Below are 21,253 nucleotides of genomic sequence, written 5' to 3' on the forward strand. Positions count from 1 at the left end.
ATCAAGACGTAGTTACATTGTGATGAATAATACAAAAAACTATCTTACACATGGTTGCATTAAATTTCAATAAAAAATATACAACCTACACAAAAACATATAACCTACACTTGTTCTAAGAATAAGAAAACATAAGTTTACATATGAAAAACATATGACCTACGCATGTGTAGGGTATGTGTATCTTTGTGTAGTTTATATAATTTTTGATGTCGAATTACATATGTAAGTTATATGCTTTTTGTATGTTGTACGTTTTATTGCTCAAAGCAAGTGTATGTTATATAACTTTGTGTAGGTTGTATATTTATTGAACTTAAATACGTTGACATATGCTAATATATTGAGTGAAAATTATTTTTTTAATATAAAGAAATAGTATTATATGAATTAATTGTATTTATGTTGAATACAATGAAGAATGTGTAAATAAAAAATAAAACTAAAGTAGTGTTTTTAGCTTTTTAATTATTATAGTTAAATTAGTTAGATATATTAATTAGAGGTATTTATTATGGTTATATTAGTTGTATTAATTGGAAAGAGAGTGTGTATTTATTGTTACATTTACATCTTTTTTATTTATTTTTAAATATTTAAACCTATAATAAAACTAGTGGCTCACATTCATTTCTCTCATTTCTTACAATAATTTGATTTCTTTCTTGAACTTAAACATATATATATATATACTAGTTTTTATCCCCCGTATTACGGGGGTTGTTTTATATTGTTTGTTATAATATTTATTTATTTTTTTAATTTATATTTTTATTATTGTATGAAAGTTAATAATATACTTATGGTTTGATGATAAATTGTTTCACAAATAAATGAGATGTTATAACCCGATTTAAAAGCTATATGGTTTTGATGAGACCCAAGACCCGTTTATTTTTTTTTTACTATGAAATTGGTTTTTTAATTATAAATAATATTTATGAAAGTTAATAATATACTTATGATTTGATGAAACCCAAGACCCGTTTATTTTTTTTACTATCAAATTGGTTTTTTAATTTAAATAATATATATATATATATATATATATATATATATATATATATCTTTTAAAATAAATAAGGTATTATTTTTTATTATATCCTATTTTATAGGATTTTTACATAAATAATTTGGTGATAATAATTTTTAATTTAATGAGATGTTATAACCCGTTTAAAGAATATCTGGGTTTGGTAAGATTCATATCCATGAATTCGGGTTAAATGTATGAGAAGCCTCCATTTAAAAATCAAGCAAATCTGGTGACTCCAAAAAAAGGGTGAGCGACCACATTGCGATGCATAGAATATTTATGTCTTCGTTTATATATATTATTGATATATATATATATATATATATATATATATATATATATATATGACCAATATTTATCAAAAATAGACATTGAAAAAAATAATAATAACCAAAATACATTAAACCAAAAAGTTTCAACAGAATGATAAAAATGCACCAATATCATGTTTTAAAATAGCATAAATTCTTAAATTTATGTCTTATACAGTATTATCATTTAATGTCACCTTAAATTTAAAAAATGTTTGTTTTAGAATGTTTTAATAGAAAAGAATATCAACACTATTCTTTGCTCAATGAGTTGCCGCTGAATCAGTTTGTTATTCTTTCAAATATGTTAAGAAAATTCTTTGCTTATTATTGGAACAAATTATGACGTATTTTTTTGTCATTGATATCATGCAATCATTTTTATTAAAATCAAAATATTACGACATGAACTCTTTTGACTTTTTCGAGTATAAATAATGCACGAACCATATACCATTTGATAGAAACATACCCTTTCACAATCTTTTGATTTCAATATATCAAGAATTTAAAGCATGTCATCTATAAAGTTTTATGTTGCAATTTTTCTCATCTTCACAATTGCGGGTAAGCTACAAATGCATGTAGATAGTTTATGTTTCACTTCTAAGTTCGAACCCTATCGTATATGAGTAACACACTTCTAATGACTTATTACTTATTTTTATTAATTGTTCAATATATGTCTAAATAATTCCGGTAGCACGGTGATGATTGGTGAAGCGTGTGAAGAAACTTGGGATTCTTTTCCATGTGAATATAGCAAGTGCCACAATGAATGCATAGCTAAAAGAGGAGAACGAGCGGCGAGTCGGTGTCTGATGGCAGATACTTGTAAATGTATTTATTCTTGTTAAGCTACCTATGAATTTTAATAAAAATATTATGCTTTATCTTTAATTCAAAAGTTTCACATATGAAAATATGGTATTTAAGTGTCCATCATAATAATAATAATAATAATAATAATAATAATAATAATAATAATAATCCCTTTGTCATTCTCTATTATATATGATCTACCTGTTTGTGCATGCTTCAACAATACATATATATTATCAACAATCTTAATAATGTTGTATCTTATATCATATTTCTGTTCATCAAGAATAATACTACACTAGCATTCTATATTATAACCAATATATATATTTTGAGAAATTCACATCAACATAATTTAAGAAAATGGTTATTTGATCGGATGAGTTTTGGGATCGTTATTGGTAAGTAGGCCTGGAGCCCTGGACATGAGGTTTGGGCTAATATATGAGTAAAAATCTACATGAAACTTAACTAATCTAGGCTGTATTGTTGTGACAACAATAACTAGCTATAAAAGATCAATAAGCGACGTAATTTAGTAACCGAATTAATAGTGAACGAATAAAAGATGGATTTACGACCTACAATCCGTCTATTGAAAAGAGAATCTGAATCTATCACAAAATCAGCCCCTTGTAAAAGAGACCCGTCACAAATCTAACAACATACTCTATGGCCTCAAGTCCCCGTTGCAAATTTGGCGATAACAAGTTTTAGTGATTCATGCTATATATGGTCTCAAGTCAGATGCAAAACATGGTCACTAAAGTCCGGACTCAGATTAACTTGCAGAAGTTTTAGGTAACTTGTCTAAAGGTTTACAGAAATTTTGGGTGTTCGTAAAATTTTGGGATGGTGAATTTTAGTCCCTTTTGTATTTGTATAACTAATGCATAATATTATTTAATAATTGCACATATGCAACTGGATTGTGGGTTTTGTTATCTATCATAAAATAATCAGTTTCTAAAAAAGAGTTAATCTAAACAGAGGCGACTCCATAAAGTTTTTCCGATTTCACTCTTTGAAAATATGTGGTAAGTCAGCACCGCTTAAGTGTTAGTTATATACGTAACATATAAAGAAAATGAGTATCAAATACTAGGGCTGAGCAATAACCAACTCGTTAACCAATCCGAAAACCAACAAAACCAAAACAGCGAATCTGAATTAAGTGAAAATCGATTATCGATTATTTTTTTGTAAAATGTTGTAAAAGTAAGTCTACAAAACCGAGTACTCGCTACAAGGTATGGTGTCGAGGGGAGTTTCTGTAACTCCGCCTAGTTACTAAAAATCGACAAAGGTGGTCAACCTCATCCAGAATCACATTTAGTCGGTCAACTTTGGCTGATTTTGACTTAAAAAATAAAACATGATTCATTTTTTATAATATGAAAAAAATAATATCACTTTTTTTAACTAATGATTAAATAATTTTAGAATAATTTAGAGTTTCAAAATACATTGGGCTTATTTATATCGATATTCACTTATTTTGTTATAAATATTAGTAATCTTAGCATATTTGACATATATATAGTATTCAAAAGTTAATTTTCTTTATATGTACCATTTCCGAGTACACCCAACTCCCAAGTCTACCACCTAGCGACTTTTACAACATTGTCTCGCTTAACTATTTGTCGCTTTTATACCTCTATATCATGTTTCCCCCCATGTATTTCATGTGTTTTACAATAATTTCATGTATTTATACCTCCCTTTCGTGTGCTTAATTATGTCTCTCATGTATTTTTATTTAAAAGATTTAACTCAAATTTGATTTTGGTTATTAACCGAAATTAACCAAAAACCGTCTGTATTGTAGGATGCAAATATGTAAATTGGGTGTCGTCTATTGGGTGCTAGCTTCTTGCTGGTTCGGGTAGATTCTCAGTGGACGAACATGAACATAAAATCTCGTTCGATAAATGTTTGTGCACCGTTCGTAAACATATTATTTCCTAACATACAAACATGAAGAAGACCTTGTTCTATGTTCGTTTGCAGCCCTGATGCTAGATGGTAGATATACCATGAAAAAAATGAAGAGGGTGCTATTTGTACATTGTTTAGAAACCGAGAGGGTGGGATAAAACAATACTGCATTTTGGCCAATAAAAGGATTATTATCAGCATTAAACCCTTGTTGTTGTTGAAAATACAAATTGAAGCAGAAAAGAAATAATGCGTAGGGATTGAAGATGAGTTACTGCTGTCACTTGCCGAATCATCTTCTTAGAACGATTTACTCCTGCCGTAGCACCTTCTTCACGCCCACAACACGTCTTCATCTCCTATATCCTTCTCGCACACCATTCGCCAAGGTATATTTCATATTTAAACACTTCATTTTCTCTACATAATAATAATGATATGATGTTATCTTGTATAGTCACAGCAGTCAATTTAGGGCTCTACCTACACTCGTTTTCACTTAACCGAAGTCAGTTTATTTAATAAACGAACCCACATGAACACATGTTTTGTTCGTTCGTTTATTTATGCTTGCTGGTGTATTAATAGAAAATAATTAGATATTATCTAGATGAGCAGTTCCTTTATTTTTTGTTTAGTTATAGTTATGTTCAGTGAACTGTTCGTTTAGATTTTAAACAAGAGAACACGAACATGAGCACAAATATTCTTTTGATTAAGTGTTTGTGTTCATTTAAAGTTAAATAAACAATTAGGTTTTGGGTATTTTGGAGGTCATAGATGATTAGATAAACCATAGTGTTATATATATTTGGCCCACTTGCTTTCAGTTTTGAAATCAACAGTTTGTTATATATTTGGTCCAATTGCATAACATCAGGCTGAATCTGTGTGGTGAAAGTTGAACACCATGTTTGTTGATTTTTTACTGGTTTTAAGATTTTTGGTCATGGAAGTTTTCTTGATTGTGGTTTTTTTTATAAATGATAAATGTTAATCTGATATCTAGGGTTACCACAAATTGTCAAGTGCTTTGAAGTCAGAAGTATCTGGAACCGCTTCTGCTTTACCCGTTAAAGATTTGGGAACTGTTGATGGAGAAGCAGCGCCACATGAAAGTACCTCACAGAAAACAGATCATTTAGTAAATACTGATAATTCAAATGGTCGAGTGATGCTTATCGATGGCACTTCTATCATCTACAGATCTTATTACAAACTTCTTGGTAAGAATTTGTAATTTTAGGTTTTTTGATTACCATGATTTCCATAATTTGACCAGCTATCACAAGTTAATGACATTTATTACTTGTTAGATGCTAATATGGTTGATGTGTGCATCACTCAGTCAAGTAGTTAAGTGGACTAATGTAATAATCACTCCATGAGTAGTCACATCTCTTATTAAAATTTAATATAACCAAAGTAACAAACACAAGGTTATTTTCTTTTGAGTTATACATTAAGGTGAATCTGAGTTGAAGCTCTTTTGCTATAGAATTCAATGTATGTTTGATTTTCTATCATTTTTAGTATGCTGAATAAACTCTTATTGGGCCTTCTAATTTTTTTTCTTTGTTTTTTGTGAGTAGCTAAATTACATCATGGGCATCTGGCTAATGCAGATGGCAATGGAGACTGGGTGTTGACTATATCTACAGCCTTATCACTCGTAAGTCATGCTCTTATTTTTGTAAAAGGTGATTTTTTTTTATTTTTTATTAATTTTTTTGGTTGGGGGGGGGGGGGTTGGGGGGTAGAGACGTTACGTGGCAATCTAATTGTTCAAGATTTTCAGTTAGCATGTTTTGATTCTTGTCCTTGTAACTTCACTTTAAAATTTATAATTGTATCTTACATGTCAGTCAAGAATTCTCTTAACAAATCACAAAATTATCTCTGAATTCTTATGTTGACTAGAATTAACTTTGAATATCCATTTTTTGTATGCCATAAGGCATAAACTTGCAACATAATTTCCTCATTGCTCCGCATTGTTTATTATAAAACTCATCAGAAATGACTTAATGGTACACATCAACTGTTTAATGACTTAATTGGCAAGATAGTTATATCAACCAATGGGAAACATTTAAGAGTATAGATTATGATATTGTCTCATCAATAAAAAAAAGATGAAACTGACACATACTCGTTTTGATGGTTCTCTTGGCAGATAATTGATGTTTTGGAATTTACTCCATCACATGTGGCGGTACATATCTTCTCCTTTAGATGTTTCTTTTATTCCAATGAAGAGAGACAATTATGCATCCTCAATCTCTTCTTTACTTTTGATTATTAATTAACAATGTTTGATTAAAGTTTACTGCATCAGCAAAATTTTCAAGACATTTGAAATGATAGGATTTTTTTGGACCTTTCCCGTATTCCTTTCGTAGTTGTTTAACTTTATCCTGCAAATAGGACTTTTGAAAGTGTTTATGCTATGAAATTAGATTTTTTATCATATACTCTCAAATTACATCAAATGCATCTCAAGTCAAACTCATAGTTTTAATTGTTATCCGATTTATGCGTTTCCGAGGCTCACACATAATTTCATTTTCACATGCAGGTGGTTTTTGATCATGATGGTGAGGCTTAAACCTTGAGAAGTCTATTTTGCTATTAAATGCCTCAATTTGTTAGTGCAAATTTTAGTTCTTTTAGGATATCTATCATCTTTCTTATGATAATTTTTGTTACTTCATTTGTACCTGTTAATTTAACATGCTTGATAGATAGATGATCATAGAAACTACTTGAACTTGAAGCTGATTCACTTTATTACTAATAATGTTTGCTAATTAGCATAGATCTAGGCCATTTTAATAACTTATGTTTGCAGGATTTTGCTTTGGTAATATGCCTCAGTCGTCCACACAAAAATTTATGGCAAAAGGTATGCTTTTCTCTTATTTTTTTATCTTATAATCCTATCTTAAAATGTCAAAATTATGTATTCTTGAAACTGGACTTAAAAATAGCAATTTGGTTCTGGACTTATATGCTCTATGATATACTGAGAACTAATAACCTTATGGGTGGTTTATTTGCATTCATATGATGATGAGAAAAACTGATAACATTGTTTCTGATGTGAGGCTAATGTTGGTTGAATACGTGATTCCTTTTAGGTCAAACTTTTCGGCACACTCTTTACCCGTCATATAAGGGCAACCGTCCACCTACTCCTGATACAATAGTGCAGGGCCTTCAATACCTGAAAGCATCAATTAAAGCCATGTCGATCAAAGTCATTGAGGTAAGATGGGTAGGTCAGGTCACTGGCTTATGTTGAAATATATCATTTTCACAATTTCACTACATATTGGACTCTCAGTATGGGTGTAAACGAGCCAAACTGTTCGTGAGATACTCGAGATCGGCTCGCTAGAAGCTACAATTGAGCCGAGCTTAAGCGAGCTCGAGCCTAAAACTTAGTTTGTTTAATTAAAGAGCCGGAGCTTCACTTATTAAGCGAGCCTTACTGAGCCCGGTTTTTATATATTTGTTATTTAATGTCTTAATTCTTAAATATTTATAACCATAAAATATATAATTTAAGATAAAACTAAGTAATATATATTATGTTATACATAAAAATTATAATTCTATATGTCTAGAAATGAATATACATGTATATAAGTTAATTCATAGAATAATTACTAAAGAAATAAACGAGCCGAACCGAGCTGGAGATTTAGAAATAGAGCTTGAAACAAGCCAAGCTCGGGCTTTAGAAATTGAGCTCGAAACAAGCCGATCTCAAGCTTTTGTAAGTTAAACTAATCAAGCTCGAGCTTAAATGAGCTTGGGCTCAGCTCAGCTTGTTTACACCCCTACGGGTTGGGTTGAGCTACAAATACTTTATGTCATTTTTTAATAACTAATACATTAGTTTTGCTTACAAATACAATTTTATTACTGAAACTATCCAAGTTTTTTAATAAAACAATATAAGAAGTGGTATGCGTTAAAATTGAGTTTGGCCAACGATATTATTTGATCTGTTCCTCTTTTTTGCTAATATTTTATTCGACTTTGAGATAAAAAAAGACAATTCAGGTTGACCTGTTCAAAGTGAAATGTAATCAACCAATCATACCCAGTGAAGTCCCACCGACAGCAAAGCTATAAGTAGGGTCTGGGGAGGGTGGGATGTAGGCACACCGTACCTCTATCCAAAGGGATAAAGAGGTGGCTTCCAGAGAGACCCTCGGCTCTAAGTACATATGTATGGAGCAAACAAAGGAAATCAAAGTTCAATAGCTATGTAAAGAGCTAATAATACTAATAATAATAATAATACATGTGGGGGGAATACCATTATGGTATGTGTCCTAAATAAGTTAAGTATAAGCCCTAAGGTATTCATTTATTCCTAAAAATCCTTAACTTTAATTCTACTTCTCCAAAGATTCCTATCCAAAGTGAAATGTAAATGTGTCTAAAATAAAAACAGTTTATTTGAAATCTATGAACTATGATTTCTTGTATTGATGATATGTACATTTATCAAGGTAGGTTCCTGGTGTTGAAGCTGATGATGTTATTGGGACCTTGGCTCTACGCAGTGTTGATGCTGGCTTTAAGGTGATCTCTTTAAAATTAAATTATTTAATTATTTAAAATTAAATCTAGTTTGAATATGAAACACTTGTAAATACATTAAATGAGTTTCATTTGTTGCAGGTCAGAGTTGTCTCGCCCGACAAAGACTTTTTCCAGATATTATCTCCTTCATTACGTCTTCTTCGAATTGCACCTCGTGGTTTTGAGTTAGTATTAATGAATTATTTAATTTTTTTTGTCAAGTAATGTCAGTTAAATTTTAATTACAATATAGACACACTCATGTCTTATATTTTTCTTGTCAGAATGACTTCGTTTGGAATGGAGGATTTTGCTAAAAAGTATGGAACGCTACAACCTTCTCAGTTTGTGGATGTACAGTCACTTGTCGGTGACAGATCCGACAACATACCAGGTTGTTTTTGTTATATATTATGAGAATTAGTATTAATTTGGTTTATATCTATCTATCATGAAGATCTTATGTGTTGAATGCTGTTTTAATTTTTAAAACCAGGGGTTGATGGAATTGGGGATGTACATGCTGTGCAGCTAATATCAAGATTTGGTACATAAAGCATTTTTCTTCTTCCTTAGATTTTCATATATCTTTCACTGTGATTGTGTTCTTTTACCATCGTGTGCTTATCAGTCTAGTTAATTGAATGAGTATATTGAATGTATTTTATTTCTATTTGGGGTGTGACAGATGATATTTCTAACTTATTGCTTGTTTACATGATTTAAAGGTACATTGGAGAATTTGTTGGAAAATATTGATCAAGTTGACGAAGAACGAATCAAAAAGGTTAGATTGCTTATTTTAATGCTTCTCTTAAATTATATATTGGAAACAAACTACTTTCACAAATCAGTTATTCTCAAACTAGTTGGATGATTTTTGCATGTAGGCTTTGATAACAAATAAGGTGCAGGCCTTATTGAGCAAAGAACTGGTAAGCTCCTTGCATCATAACTTACCAACTGTCGGTAACCGTGTGCACGTGTGTGGAAAATAATATGTGACGTGTTATTATTTTATGGCAGGCCCTTTTACGTTCTGATCTTCCACACTACATGGTCCCGTTTTCCACCAGTGATCTCGTATTTAGAAAGCCAGAGGTTGGTGCACTTTATACTGTATCCTTGAGGAATTTACTTAATGTTACAAAATGGGCGAGGCGGGTTGGGTCACCAAACGGGTATTTTTGAGGGTTGTCTTATCTGACCCATTTAACAAGACACGAAAACAATCAGTTTTTTGTGGGCATATCTAAGTATCTAACCCGTCTAATAAATGGGTTGTCTTTAGGTTGATCTGTGTAACCCCTTTAACTAAACGCGTTGACCTGGCTATTTGACCCATTTAACCAATATATTACAACCTATCACTTATGACCCGTTTAACATGTTTACAACATGATTACAGGCCATCAACCTGTCAACACATTAATTTAACACGTTTACAACTTGGGTGTTGGATACAACTCGCCAACCCGTATGGAACTCGTCAGTCGTTTAGATAAATGGGTTAAATGTGTCTTACATGATTTAAATGTATCTGGGGTAGATGCTTTTGACACAAATAAATATGTTTCATGTTAGGGTTCATCAATTCAACCTGCCAACAACCCATTTAACCAACTGAATACAACATATTTTTTTAGGATTTATGTATTAAAAGTGCACTTGGGCGAATATGGACCTGTTTTTGGTGTAAAAAAGTTTTTTTTATTTTACTTGTTTGACCCGTTAGCGATAGAACATAACCCACATCAATCATTAAATGAGAAAATTGGTCAAAATTGTTACATCTGCTTTGAGCATTTCGTATTCCACTGGTTTGATGAAATCTGTATTGATACAGGATAATGGGGAGAAATTTACAAATCTCTTGACAGCGATTGGTGCTTATGCAGAAGGTTTTTCACTTGATTCGGTTATTAGAAGGGCGTTCTATATGTGGAAGAAGCTCGAGAAGACTTGAGCTTGAATATATGATTTGTTTTGGCAAATTAACCGGTTTTAATGTTTAATACAGTGGCCAAAGTTCAAAAAATGAGATCACCATTCTGGGCTAAATCTGGTCTAGTCAAAAGCTGTGTTAGGCTCTGATAAGAGTTGTAAATCAGTTCACCATGAGAACAATTGGGCATGTGGCACTATGTTTAGTTGCAGAAAACTGTGGTTTTGTTAAAACTTTTTATGGAAACTTAAAATTCAGAAAACTTGTTCAAATGCAGAACCTGTTTTTTACTTTGTACTTGCAGTCACACTAAATCAGCCGTTTTCAGCCAAAAGTTTGAGCCAGCCCCCCTTCGTTTGTGAAATTTTGTATACATTTTGAGTCCCCCGGGTTTCTTAGTCCAAGCTTCGCCACTGACTGAAGCACTTCTCACCTCTACAGCAGCCTAGAGTATCAGGCGCTCTTCTCTATAGATGGTTGGTGTTCCCGACATTACTATAAGCCTCTCTTTTCTACCTGCTATAACTAGAGGGTCCAAATCACAAATTTCTTTTCTCGTAAAATCGAAGACTTTATACATAAAACTATAGAGAAAAGATCAAATAAGAAGGGTGTGTTTGGGATTCCTTATTTGAGTGAAAAAAGATTTCTTGTTAAAAGACCTTATTAACTTATGGATTTTTAAAAAAAATGTTTGGATTAGCTTATGAGTTAAAGAAAACCAAAATGACTAAAAAAGACACTATTTTTAAAAGAAGTGTAATGGGTTTTGAGGGTTAGAAGGGTGTAATAGGTAAATCAAACATATTAAGTTAATAAGTTAGGAAATCATAACTTTTCAATATCCTCTTATTTTGTCTTGGCCAAAAGTTAAAAACCGTAAGTCCTTGTGGGGTAGGTGGGAATGAGGGAAGAAATGAAATCATCCATTCCATTGGAATGATATTTTGGATGTTTGGTTGGTTATTAGAATGGAATTACCTATTCCTTAGGGGAACATCTACGATTATGATTTCATGATTCCGGATTACAAATGTTCATGGATCTATAAAACCTCATATATCCATCTGTTTGATCATTTGTAATAAATCATATGATTTTTCCATATTTTTTATGACTATTCAATGATTAATCAAGGACTCAATTATAACTGGAACAAAAATAAATTAGGGCTTCTAAAAAAAATTCATAATTGACTATTAACTATTATTGATTGATTATATATGATATACGATAAGCCTAATTGACATTAAGTAGCCTAATTTGAGTGTAATACTTGAGAACTATTTGTGTTTTCCTTTTTATTTCTTCTTTTAGCTCATATTCTTGTCTACGTAGTTTTACCAAGAGCACCTCTATTTTGTATGGTATAAAAGTCCAAATCTATGGTACTGCTGTTTAGAGTATTTTATGTTCTGTTTTGTGATTTTTTTTATGTATCCATTGTATTATTCGTATGTTTGCTAACATGCTATGGAGAGACATGGTCAAATGAATTTCTATATATTAATTATGAACATGATTTTGTTTAATATTATTGCAGTTACCTGTTACTCACATCAGAAGGAATACAAGCAATTTGGGTGAAATATAAAATGAAAATTTTGAAAACGAGGGAGGCTGTTGGTGAGGGGCATTGTTCAAGGTTTTAAAATTGCTGCAATTGTATTTGATTACAATAAGCCAAGACCGTGAAACGAAATCAAAGCCAAACCTTTTTGAGGAGATGAATAACGTTGTGAGTTTGGCTATTTGTGAGTTCGCATAGAACGAAATGATGATGGTAGTCTTTTATAAAGTTAGTGAAGACAGTAAACTTGGATGGGTGAGGAGCATGCTTGACGATACTGCTTGATGTGATAGAAGTTGACTTTTCGATGATTTATAATATCTTTAGTTGGCTAAATTTTGATGATTTTACTTTTCTTAGTTGGATACTTTTGGATGATCTTTAATATGTTTAGTTGGAAACTTTTGCATGATTTCAATTGGTTTTTATATAATTTTAAAATTTTATTACATAAATATATTTCATTTTTATAATATAAATTTTAATTTTGATGATGTTATGAAAATTAGTAAATTTTGAATTCATTTCATTCCCGTTAACCAAACAATACATTGGAATGGTAATAATCCATTCCATTCTGTTGTTCATTCCATTCTCATGTCCATCCCATTCTATCATCCATTCCATTACCACGTACCAAACAGACCCTTAATGTTTGCCAAACACCTTTTACACATTATTAACTTTTCAAAAAGTTAACAAGTTATAAGTTGATGAAAATAAGGAATCCCAAACACCCCCGAAGTTTGATTTTTCTAAGGCTAGGAAGGAGGGTATTTTTGTCTAATACCTTAATATTGAAAACCCACTTAATTTAATTACAAAAACCCACTTAATTAAAACCCACTTAAATTTTCACTTATCTCCTACAACCACCACCGCCCACCACCACCCACCGCCACCACCTTGTCGGAAAAGTCTTCGGAAATTTCACCGGAAAATAAGATACTATGAAAAAGACACAATGTAAAAAACACTATGAAAATATAAACACAATGACAAAAACACAATGTAAAAAACACAATGCAAAAAACACTATGAAAAAATAAAACACAATTATATAACACAATTTTGTAAAACACAATTTGTAAAAATCACGAATTTTTTTTATTTTTATAAAACAATATGGTACTCATATAAAAGATAAAAAAAACACTCGTTTTTATGGTGAAATTGTTTTGAAAAAAAAATATCGTATAAAAAAATTATGGGCGTTTTAAAATGATGGTGGAATTTGACATGTGCTTTGCATGTGGAGAAAGAAAGTCAACAAATGTGTTATCCCTATTATGCTCTTACCCTTGTTTTACACTTGATGATCTATCTAATCTAATCTCAACCATTCAATTTTAAAATAAATAGACAAGATTATTTCTTATCCTTCTTAGGAAAACTAATCTTCCTATTATAACAAAACCCTACAACTATAACAAGCACTTGACCCTTTTGACCCTATTTAGTTTAACCCTTATGTACAATGCTCAATGTATGTAAAGGTGTTACACTGTTTCAGATGAGTGGGATTCGTAAGAAGTTCCATTTGTATCACTTAAGAAAGTGAGTTGATAATTCGACACATATCTCATTTAATAAATGGGATATTGGTTTTTAATACTTCCAACTTTTTCTTATTTATAGATAACACTTTTAACTTTTGATTTGTCATCCATCATTCCCAACTTTCACCCTATTTTTCTATACCACTCCCCGTCTAAATGAACACTATCCTCGTTAATGTTTTGGACTAAAATGTCATTCAAATTAGTTGAGGGGTAAAACATAAATTTTATTTTTAACACACAACCTCCATTTCCGGTGACCTCGTTTTTCCGGCGACCTCTTTTTTTCCGGCGAATTTGAGTCTTCCGACTATCTCGTCTTTTAGAAAATGGAGATGGTTCAGAGGTGTAAAAAGGTGATGGAGATCATGAAGATTGTGCACCGGTGGAGATATGATGAAGATGGTGCTCGCCGGAAACTTGCAACTCGATTTTCTGGCACGCAGTCGTTCCCGGAAGGTGGCTGGGTGAGACACTAGTGGTAGCGGGGGGGGGGGGGGTTGCGGTTTTGGGGCGGTGGGCGGTGAAATGATGGATTTGGTGTTCGCCGGAAACCTGCAACTCGCCGGAAAACTCAAATTCATATGTGAAGCTCGGTGAAATGATGGATATGGTGTTCTGAAAGAAGAGATAGCCGGAAAACTCAAATTCTCCGGAAAAAATGAGGTCGCCGGAAAAACGAGGTCACCGGAAATGGAGGTTGTGTGTTAAAAATAAAATTTCTGTTTTACCCCTCAACTAATTTGAATGACATTTTTAGTCCAAAACATTAACGAAGTTAGTGCTCATTTAAACGGGGAGTGGTACAGAAAAATATGGTGAAAATTGGGAGTGGTGGATGACAAATCAAAAGTTGGGAGTGTTATCTACCAATGAGGGAAAGTTAGGAATATTAAAAACCAATATCCCTTAATAAACTGTGCTTCTATTTATATGTTAATAAATAGAATTTCAATGACAGAATTTAAATTTACATTGGAAGACTTATGAAATCCAAAATTCACATGTGAAATTATGCAGTGATATTATTTAATTAAACTGGATTGAAGTTAAGAAAAAGTTAATTAAATTACAAAGTTTTATTGGTGTTTTAAGTGTTTTCGGTTAAATGACTAATAAGTAGAAGCTGGAGGATGTAAATGTATCTTCTAACTAAATTAATATTCTGGAATGAGTGTGTGACAAATGTGAACATGAATATTGATCCACTTTTACCTAGAGTGGGGTATTAAACGAATTTGTGGCTATTTGTATAAGCTAGGGACTAGGGACATGGTGATTTATACTTAAATTCTATGATTTTGCTTACCAAATTGACCATCCACGGGTTGAAAGGTTTATGATACTTCCATCAACGAGTTGAGTTTTTAACTAAAAGAATGACTAGTCATGTTGAATTATGGTTGCACTAGGCAGCTGAAGTGAAAAAAAGCCACTCCATTATGTAACTATATGACCTTAAATTAGAACATTTTATCCCTAATAGTATAATACAACCTGTTGATTCAACATGACCCCACACGAAGCTAGCTCTACAAGTTAACGGGTTCTAGTTATAAACGGGTCTACATGCTAATCGCGTGGCTAAAAACGTTTCTAACTGGGTTCAACCCATTTATGAACTAATCGTGTTAAATCGGGTAGGTGGTTAACATGCCACGTTTAAATAGATTTTCTAATTTTAAAAATAATTTAATATATTATAACTAGTGACAGATTCAAAACTTTTACTCAGCTTGAGGTTAAAACACTGCTGATCAAAACGATTTTCATCTTGTCAAAAAAAAAGTATGGGACGGTCAAATATGGTTTTCATCTTGCCACAAAACACCTCTGAAGGATTTTTTATTTCTTTACGTTAAGTCATGGGGGGCTAAAAAAGAATATTACAATTCACCTTGATATATACTTCTTATTTCAATTTGCGATTTCACATTGAAACTTTGTATTACAAACATGTTTATTTTTCTATTCCAATTATGGGTGCAAACGAGCTAAACCCAAACTCTATTAGACTCAAGCTCGGCTCGTTCAACTTACACATAGCTAGAGCTTGAGCTCGGCTCGCTTCTATCTATATTTCCAAAGCTCGAGCGCGGCTCATGAGTGGTTTTTCAAGCTCGATGTCAGCTCGTTTACTATTTGTTAATCAATTTTTATATAATTATTTGGGCTAATTAGCAAAATAAACAATTTCGATCCAAAAATTCCCAAACTAGACATGTCTAATTTAGCCTAATTCATCCAATCATTGAGTTTTGTCCAACAAACAAGTGACAAGACAATGAAGCTGGCTAAGCTTAGCCGCACTTTATGGGTACGAAATTTTGTGAAAAGTAACCGGGACCCACTTTTAACCTATAAAAATTCGACACGTGTCAAAGACGGCTAAACTTAGCCTATGTCTCTAGTTAATTGGTCGGCATCCTTGACTCTTAGCCGGCTTCGGGATATGTGTCTATTTACTTAGTCGGCTTCCTATATTCCTTCTTAATCGGCTCCAACTCAGCTTGTAGGCTAAAGCTTTACTTAGCTTTTTTTTTTCTTTTAGCCTTCTAATTTTAACCACCAAAATTAAATAGTTTACAAGCTTTACATACCATGTTAAATACTTAGCCGGATTCTATCTTTTGGTTTCTTAGCTGTCTTCATAGCCGAGGTAAATTTAGTCCCCAAAATTAAACACTTTTATCTACTCAATTAAATATCTAGCCGGCTTCTATATCTTTTTTTATTTGCCGTCAATTTTTTTACTCCAAGTTGGAGCCGGCTAAGATGGAAAACAAAGAGCTAGCTAAGTGAATAAACACATATTCCAAAGCCGGTTAAAAAGGAATAAACAAGTTTAAAGTGGAATTCAACTCCGTTTTGATTCCGTAACAAGTCCAAGTCACCAAGTTGTGACAAGGTGATTTATTAGGTAGGCAAAAATATTTAATTTTGATGGCTAAAATATGTTGGTTTAGAAAAAAGGAATGAAGACGGATAATAGTGAAAAAAAGAAAAGAAAGCGGGCTAAGTGTTTTATTATGTAACTAAAAATAGTTAACTTTTGCGGCTAGAACATGATGGCTAAGAGAGAAAAATGAAGACGGCTAAGAGGGAAATTAAATGTGAGCTGGAAAAATATTTAATTTGGTAGTTAACGTATTTAATATGATGGCTAAATGAATACGGCTAAGAGAGAAAAACAAGAAAACTGGCTAAGTATTTAATTGGGTAGGTAAGTATATTAAGCTTTAGCGGCTAAAATTAGACGGCAAAAGAAAAAAAAAGACGGCTAAGTAAAGCTATAGCCTACAAGCCGAGTTAGAGCCAACTAAGAAGGAATATATGAAGCTGGCTAAGTGAATAAACACGTATCCCGAAACCGACTAAGAGTCAATGATGCTGGCTAAATAACAAGAGATGTTTGCTAATTTTAGCCGTCTTTGACACGTGTCAAATTTTAATAGGATAAAAGTGGGTCCCGTTTACTTTTCACAAAAAATGTGTGCCCATGAAGTGGCGGCTAAACTTAGTCGCCTTCGCTTGACGTGTCACTTTTTTATTGGACAAGAACTCAATAATTGGATAAATGTAGGCTAAATTAGACATGTCTATTTTAGAAAATTTTTGATCAAGCTTATTTATTTTGGTAATTTTACCTTATTTTTTTATATTATTTAATTATAAATAATATAATATGTATTATTTACTTTTTTTCATTACTATTATATATATATATATATAGAGAAAAGAGTTCAAATAAAAACAAGTATTTTGTGAGAAGTGTGAGAAAAACTTTAAAATAAAAAAACCCACCTAAATATGACACTATACAATGTAAATATGAAACAATACAATTATTTAGAAACTACCAATCTCAACCACTAGATCATAGATCCAAGGGCCTAGATCTATTCTTATTCTTCTCATAAAAAATATTGTTTTTTACATTAATCCTACCCTATATATATATATATATATATATATATATATATATATATATATATATATATATATATTCAAACCCTCTTTTCATAAACTTTTATTCTGCATGGTGACGGTGGTGATGGCGATGCCGGTTGCCGATGGTGATGGTGGGGTTTTAAGTTTAATTACTTTTTTCATTTGTTTCTCTCAACTTGGATGTAACTTCCTACTTTTGATAATAATAAATAAAAGGAATTTTCGTTTATTTAATGGGGTATTATTTATTTAAGTTAGATAAAATCAATGGAGTGTGAGCTTGATCAATAAAAGATGAAATAAGAGATGGTGATGGGCCTTAGGTCCAAGGACCTAAGGGTATATAAATCCCTTAAACCTCCCTAAAACCTTAATTCTTATCTTCTAACCTCCATAACACACTCAAAAACACACACAAACACTCCTCTCCATTTCGGATCAGATTTGGATCCGAACCAAGAAGGGTTCGTGCTAGATCTTCATCATACAAACATAGAAAAGTCCATAATCACATATTGAGCCAAATCGTAGCTAGAAGTAAACCCAAAAAGGTACGTTTTAGATTAAAGGTTACGTTTTTAAGGTCGGTTTTCTGTGAGATTTGATACTAAGGCTAATCGGGCATTTTTATGCAAGAAAAATATGAACTTGGACGTAAACGAGGTGTTTTAGAATGAAACTGGACAAACGGGTAACGTTTGGACCGGGTTATTGAAAGAAAAAACAATGTCGTTATAGACCAAGGCTCGTTTCTTATAAAAGACGGGCAAAACAAAGGCTTAAAGTGATAAGAATGAAACTATATGTGAATCAAGCCCTTAAGAAAATTGATTCAAAAGAAAAGTAATCTAATCGAGTAGAAAAGTTAGTCGAATAGAAGGGTATTCGAATGGAAATGTAATCGAATGGAAGTGTAATCGAATGGAAATGTAATCGAATGGAAATGTAATCGAATGGAATGGGATGGTGATGGTTGGTTAATTTGTATATGCTTTAGTTCGTTTATTTATTAGTTTTAAATGTTTATTTTGGGAACTTCGATACTTCATACGTGTTTATTGCATTTCAGGTCATAGATGTTAAAGCAGTTAATTTGGACCTGTTGAGGCACGAGATGAAGACCCGGGACATCCAGCACGCAAAACAAGAAAGCAAAAGGATTCTACTGGTAACATGGCCCATCGCGATACGCGATAGGCAGGCTTGAAGACCCATCGCGTATCGCGATGGGTATTAAATGCATGTTGACTTTCTGGTCAATCGCAATATGCGATGGACCACCAAAGATCCCATAGCGTATCGCGATGGGTGGCTCAGACGGGATAGCTAGGGTTTTAAGTTATTTTCATCATTCTCGACCCTATCATCTCATATCTTGAACCAGGAGATTTCCAGAGCACACGGAAGGGGATTCCATCATACCAGATCATACTGTGGCCAAGTACATGTTCTATTTCATCATTATTGACGGTTCCATGATGTCGAGGCTCGGCTAATCTCTCCGATTCATTCCCGGGATGTAGATTTTGTGTTTGTTTCAGTTTTGATTGTAACCATGAACATACTATTTGTAATTATCTTTGATTGATCTATGAGTATTGATATTTAGTATTGTTGTGCATTCAATCGATTTAGGTTTACGTTAATCAGAACGATTAGTTTGTCGGTTGCTATAGTAATTGCTCATAGGGTTGTTTAACTAGATTGAATACAACGAAGCACACAATTGCCCTTAGTTGAGTCACACTGGCAGGGACGGTTTGATAACCAGTGCCGTGTGTTAGCGATTGTTGGTGCCCAAGGTTTAACTCATTAATCAGTCTTTAGTCACTCTGTGATAATTAATCTGTTAGGTTTCATGAGAAACTGTTTAATTACATTCTTGAACCCCGGGATGAGTATTCTTTGTTAATTGCTTGAATTCGTTAATTTGCTTAATCACCATTATAACCAACTTATTTTCTTGTGTGATCAACACTAAAACTTACTACTTCATAATACTGAAACTTTTTTATACGATTTTCATTGACCACATACTCCTTGTATTCGACACCCTACTTACCCTAGCTTGCTTAGGTGATTAGGAACTGATTATAAGTGTTTTTTACTAGATAGCGACAATCTAGCATCAGAAGGTAATCGAACGAAATTGTAATCGAATTGAATCGTCATTCGATTAGAATCTGCCGATTCGATTAGAATATGCCAATTCGATTAAAATGGTCATTCAATTATATTAGTTCAAACTTAAGTTTTCTGATGACTTTTTAGAATGACAACCTGAACCAAGACCTGAACCAACTCCTAGAAAACAATGCTTTTTACCCAGACAACAATGACCAACCCAAGAATAACCAACTTCCACCATTTAATACCAACCAGCAAAGCAACCCGAATTACTCTGCTCGTTTTTCTAGAACCCGAAAACGAAACCGAAACCAGGACGCCGATCGAGCTGAACCATCAGTCCCACATAACACTCCGAGACACAGAGTTTGGATCAATCTTGATGATGATCACCCCGGTATTCATTCAGAAGATGAAGAAGAGGGGGAAGAAAGTGATGTGGGTCAAGGTTTACAAGGTAATGATGAGGTAAATTGGCGAAGACAGAATGAGGGTTTTGTATTGGAGAACGAGGGTGATGAAAATTGGGATGAAGTAGTGGAAGAACAAGTAAAACAGAGACGTGGTGATGTGGTTAACAGAAACGGGGGAAGGAACGGTAAGGGTCGAAACAGAGTTAATCGGGCAAAAAGGGTCGAAAGAGGTCAGGGTATTCAGGTGAACAGAGGAGGTTTGGTGAATCCCGGGGGGGGGGGGGGGAGGAATTTTGTAGCCCCGATTCAGTGTGTTAACAGTCGGTTTAGACCAACTATTTCAGACGAAGCATCCCCAATTGTTCCACAGGAGCGAGTGCCGGAACAGCAGACTTTTAAGTCCCGGCCATCTTATATTAACATTGTACCACACTTTCACGAGATGGCTTCTGAAGACCCGTATTCTCATTTGTCTGATTTTTCGGCTATTTGCGGGTCTATTGGTGACGGTACGTTTGACCAGGACGAGGTTCGGTTGCGGTTATTCCAGTTTTCCCTAAAAGATAAAGCAAAACACTGGTTTAACTCGCTACCGATGCACATTATTGGGAATTGGGTTGAGATGCAGTAGGTGTTCTTATACAAGTATTATTCGCAGTCGAAGACAAACGAGGCCCGAATGTAAATTCGCCATTTTTATAGTTATCGAGCGAATTATTTCACAAGGCATTCACCCGATTCAAAGATATGATAAGAAAATGCCCACATCACCAGTCGAAGAAAAACGAGGCCCGAATGGAAATTCGCCACTTTTACAGTTATCGAGCGAATTATTTCACAAGGCATTCACCCGATTCAAAGAAATGATAAGAAAATGCCTACATCACCAGATTGAATTGTGGAAATTGGTGAAATGTTTTATGGATGGGTTAACATACGAGGATAGAAAGCACTTGAAAATCTCGTGTAATGGTCAACT

At 33.0% G+C, this 21,253-nt stretch overlaps 1 protein-coding gene across 2 annotated transcripts; it reads left to right on the plus strand.

Annotated features, from left to right (window-relative positions):
• Positions 1-4,336: 4,336 nt before the first annotated feature.
• Positions 4,337-10,952, plus strand: LOC143553513 (uncharacterized). Of its 2 annotated transcripts, XM_077043500.1 has the most exons (15): positions 4,337-4,499; positions 5,120-5,336; positions 5,703-5,782; positions 6,287-6,325; positions 6,689-6,707; positions 6,962-7,015; positions 7,251-7,378; positions 8,641-8,709; positions 8,809-8,894; positions 8,994-9,103; positions 9,206-9,256; positions 9,438-9,496; positions 9,600-9,644; positions 9,736-9,810; positions 10,556-10,950. In XM_077043500.1, the coding sequence occupies exons 1-15, from the start codon at positions 4,377-4,379 to the stop codon at positions 10,673-10,675; spliced, it is 1,275 nt and encodes a 424-aa protein (XP_076899615.1). In that variant the 5' UTR covers positions 4,337-4,376; the 3' UTR covers positions 10,676-10,950. The 2 variants fall into 2 exon arrangements, with proteins under 2 accessions (XP_076899615.1, XP_076899616.1); XM_077043501.1 differs by lacking the exon at positions 6,962-7,015 and having other exon boundaries at positions 10,556-10,952.
• Positions 10,953-21,253: the final 10,301 nt, after the last annotated feature.

Source organism: Bidens hawaiensis, unplaced genomic scaffold (genome assembly GCF_021521415.1).
Source record: "Bidens hawaiensis isolate Kalapana, Puna unplaced genomic scaffold, B.hawaiensis_p1.1 tig00017255_1, whole genome shotgun sequence".
NCBI classification, from domain to species: Eukaryota; Viridiplantae; Streptophyta; class Magnoliopsida; order Asterales; family Asteraceae; genus Bidens; species Bidens hawaiensis.

Excerpts from the sequence above, each read along its gene's own strand:
- LOC143553513 (XM_077043500.1), top strand. The coding sequence starts at position 4,377 with ATGAGTTACTGCTGTCACTTGCCGAATCATCTTCTTAGAACGATTTAC. Across the intron at positions 7,016-7,250 it reads ACAAAAATTTATGGCAAAAG|GTCAAACTTTTCGGCACACT; the intron begins GTATGCTTTTCT and ends GATTCCTTTTAG. Across the intron at positions 9,645-9,735 it reads CCTTATTGAGCAAAGAACTG|GCCCTTTTACGTTCTGATCT; the intron begins GTAAGCTCCTTG and ends ATTTTATGGCAG.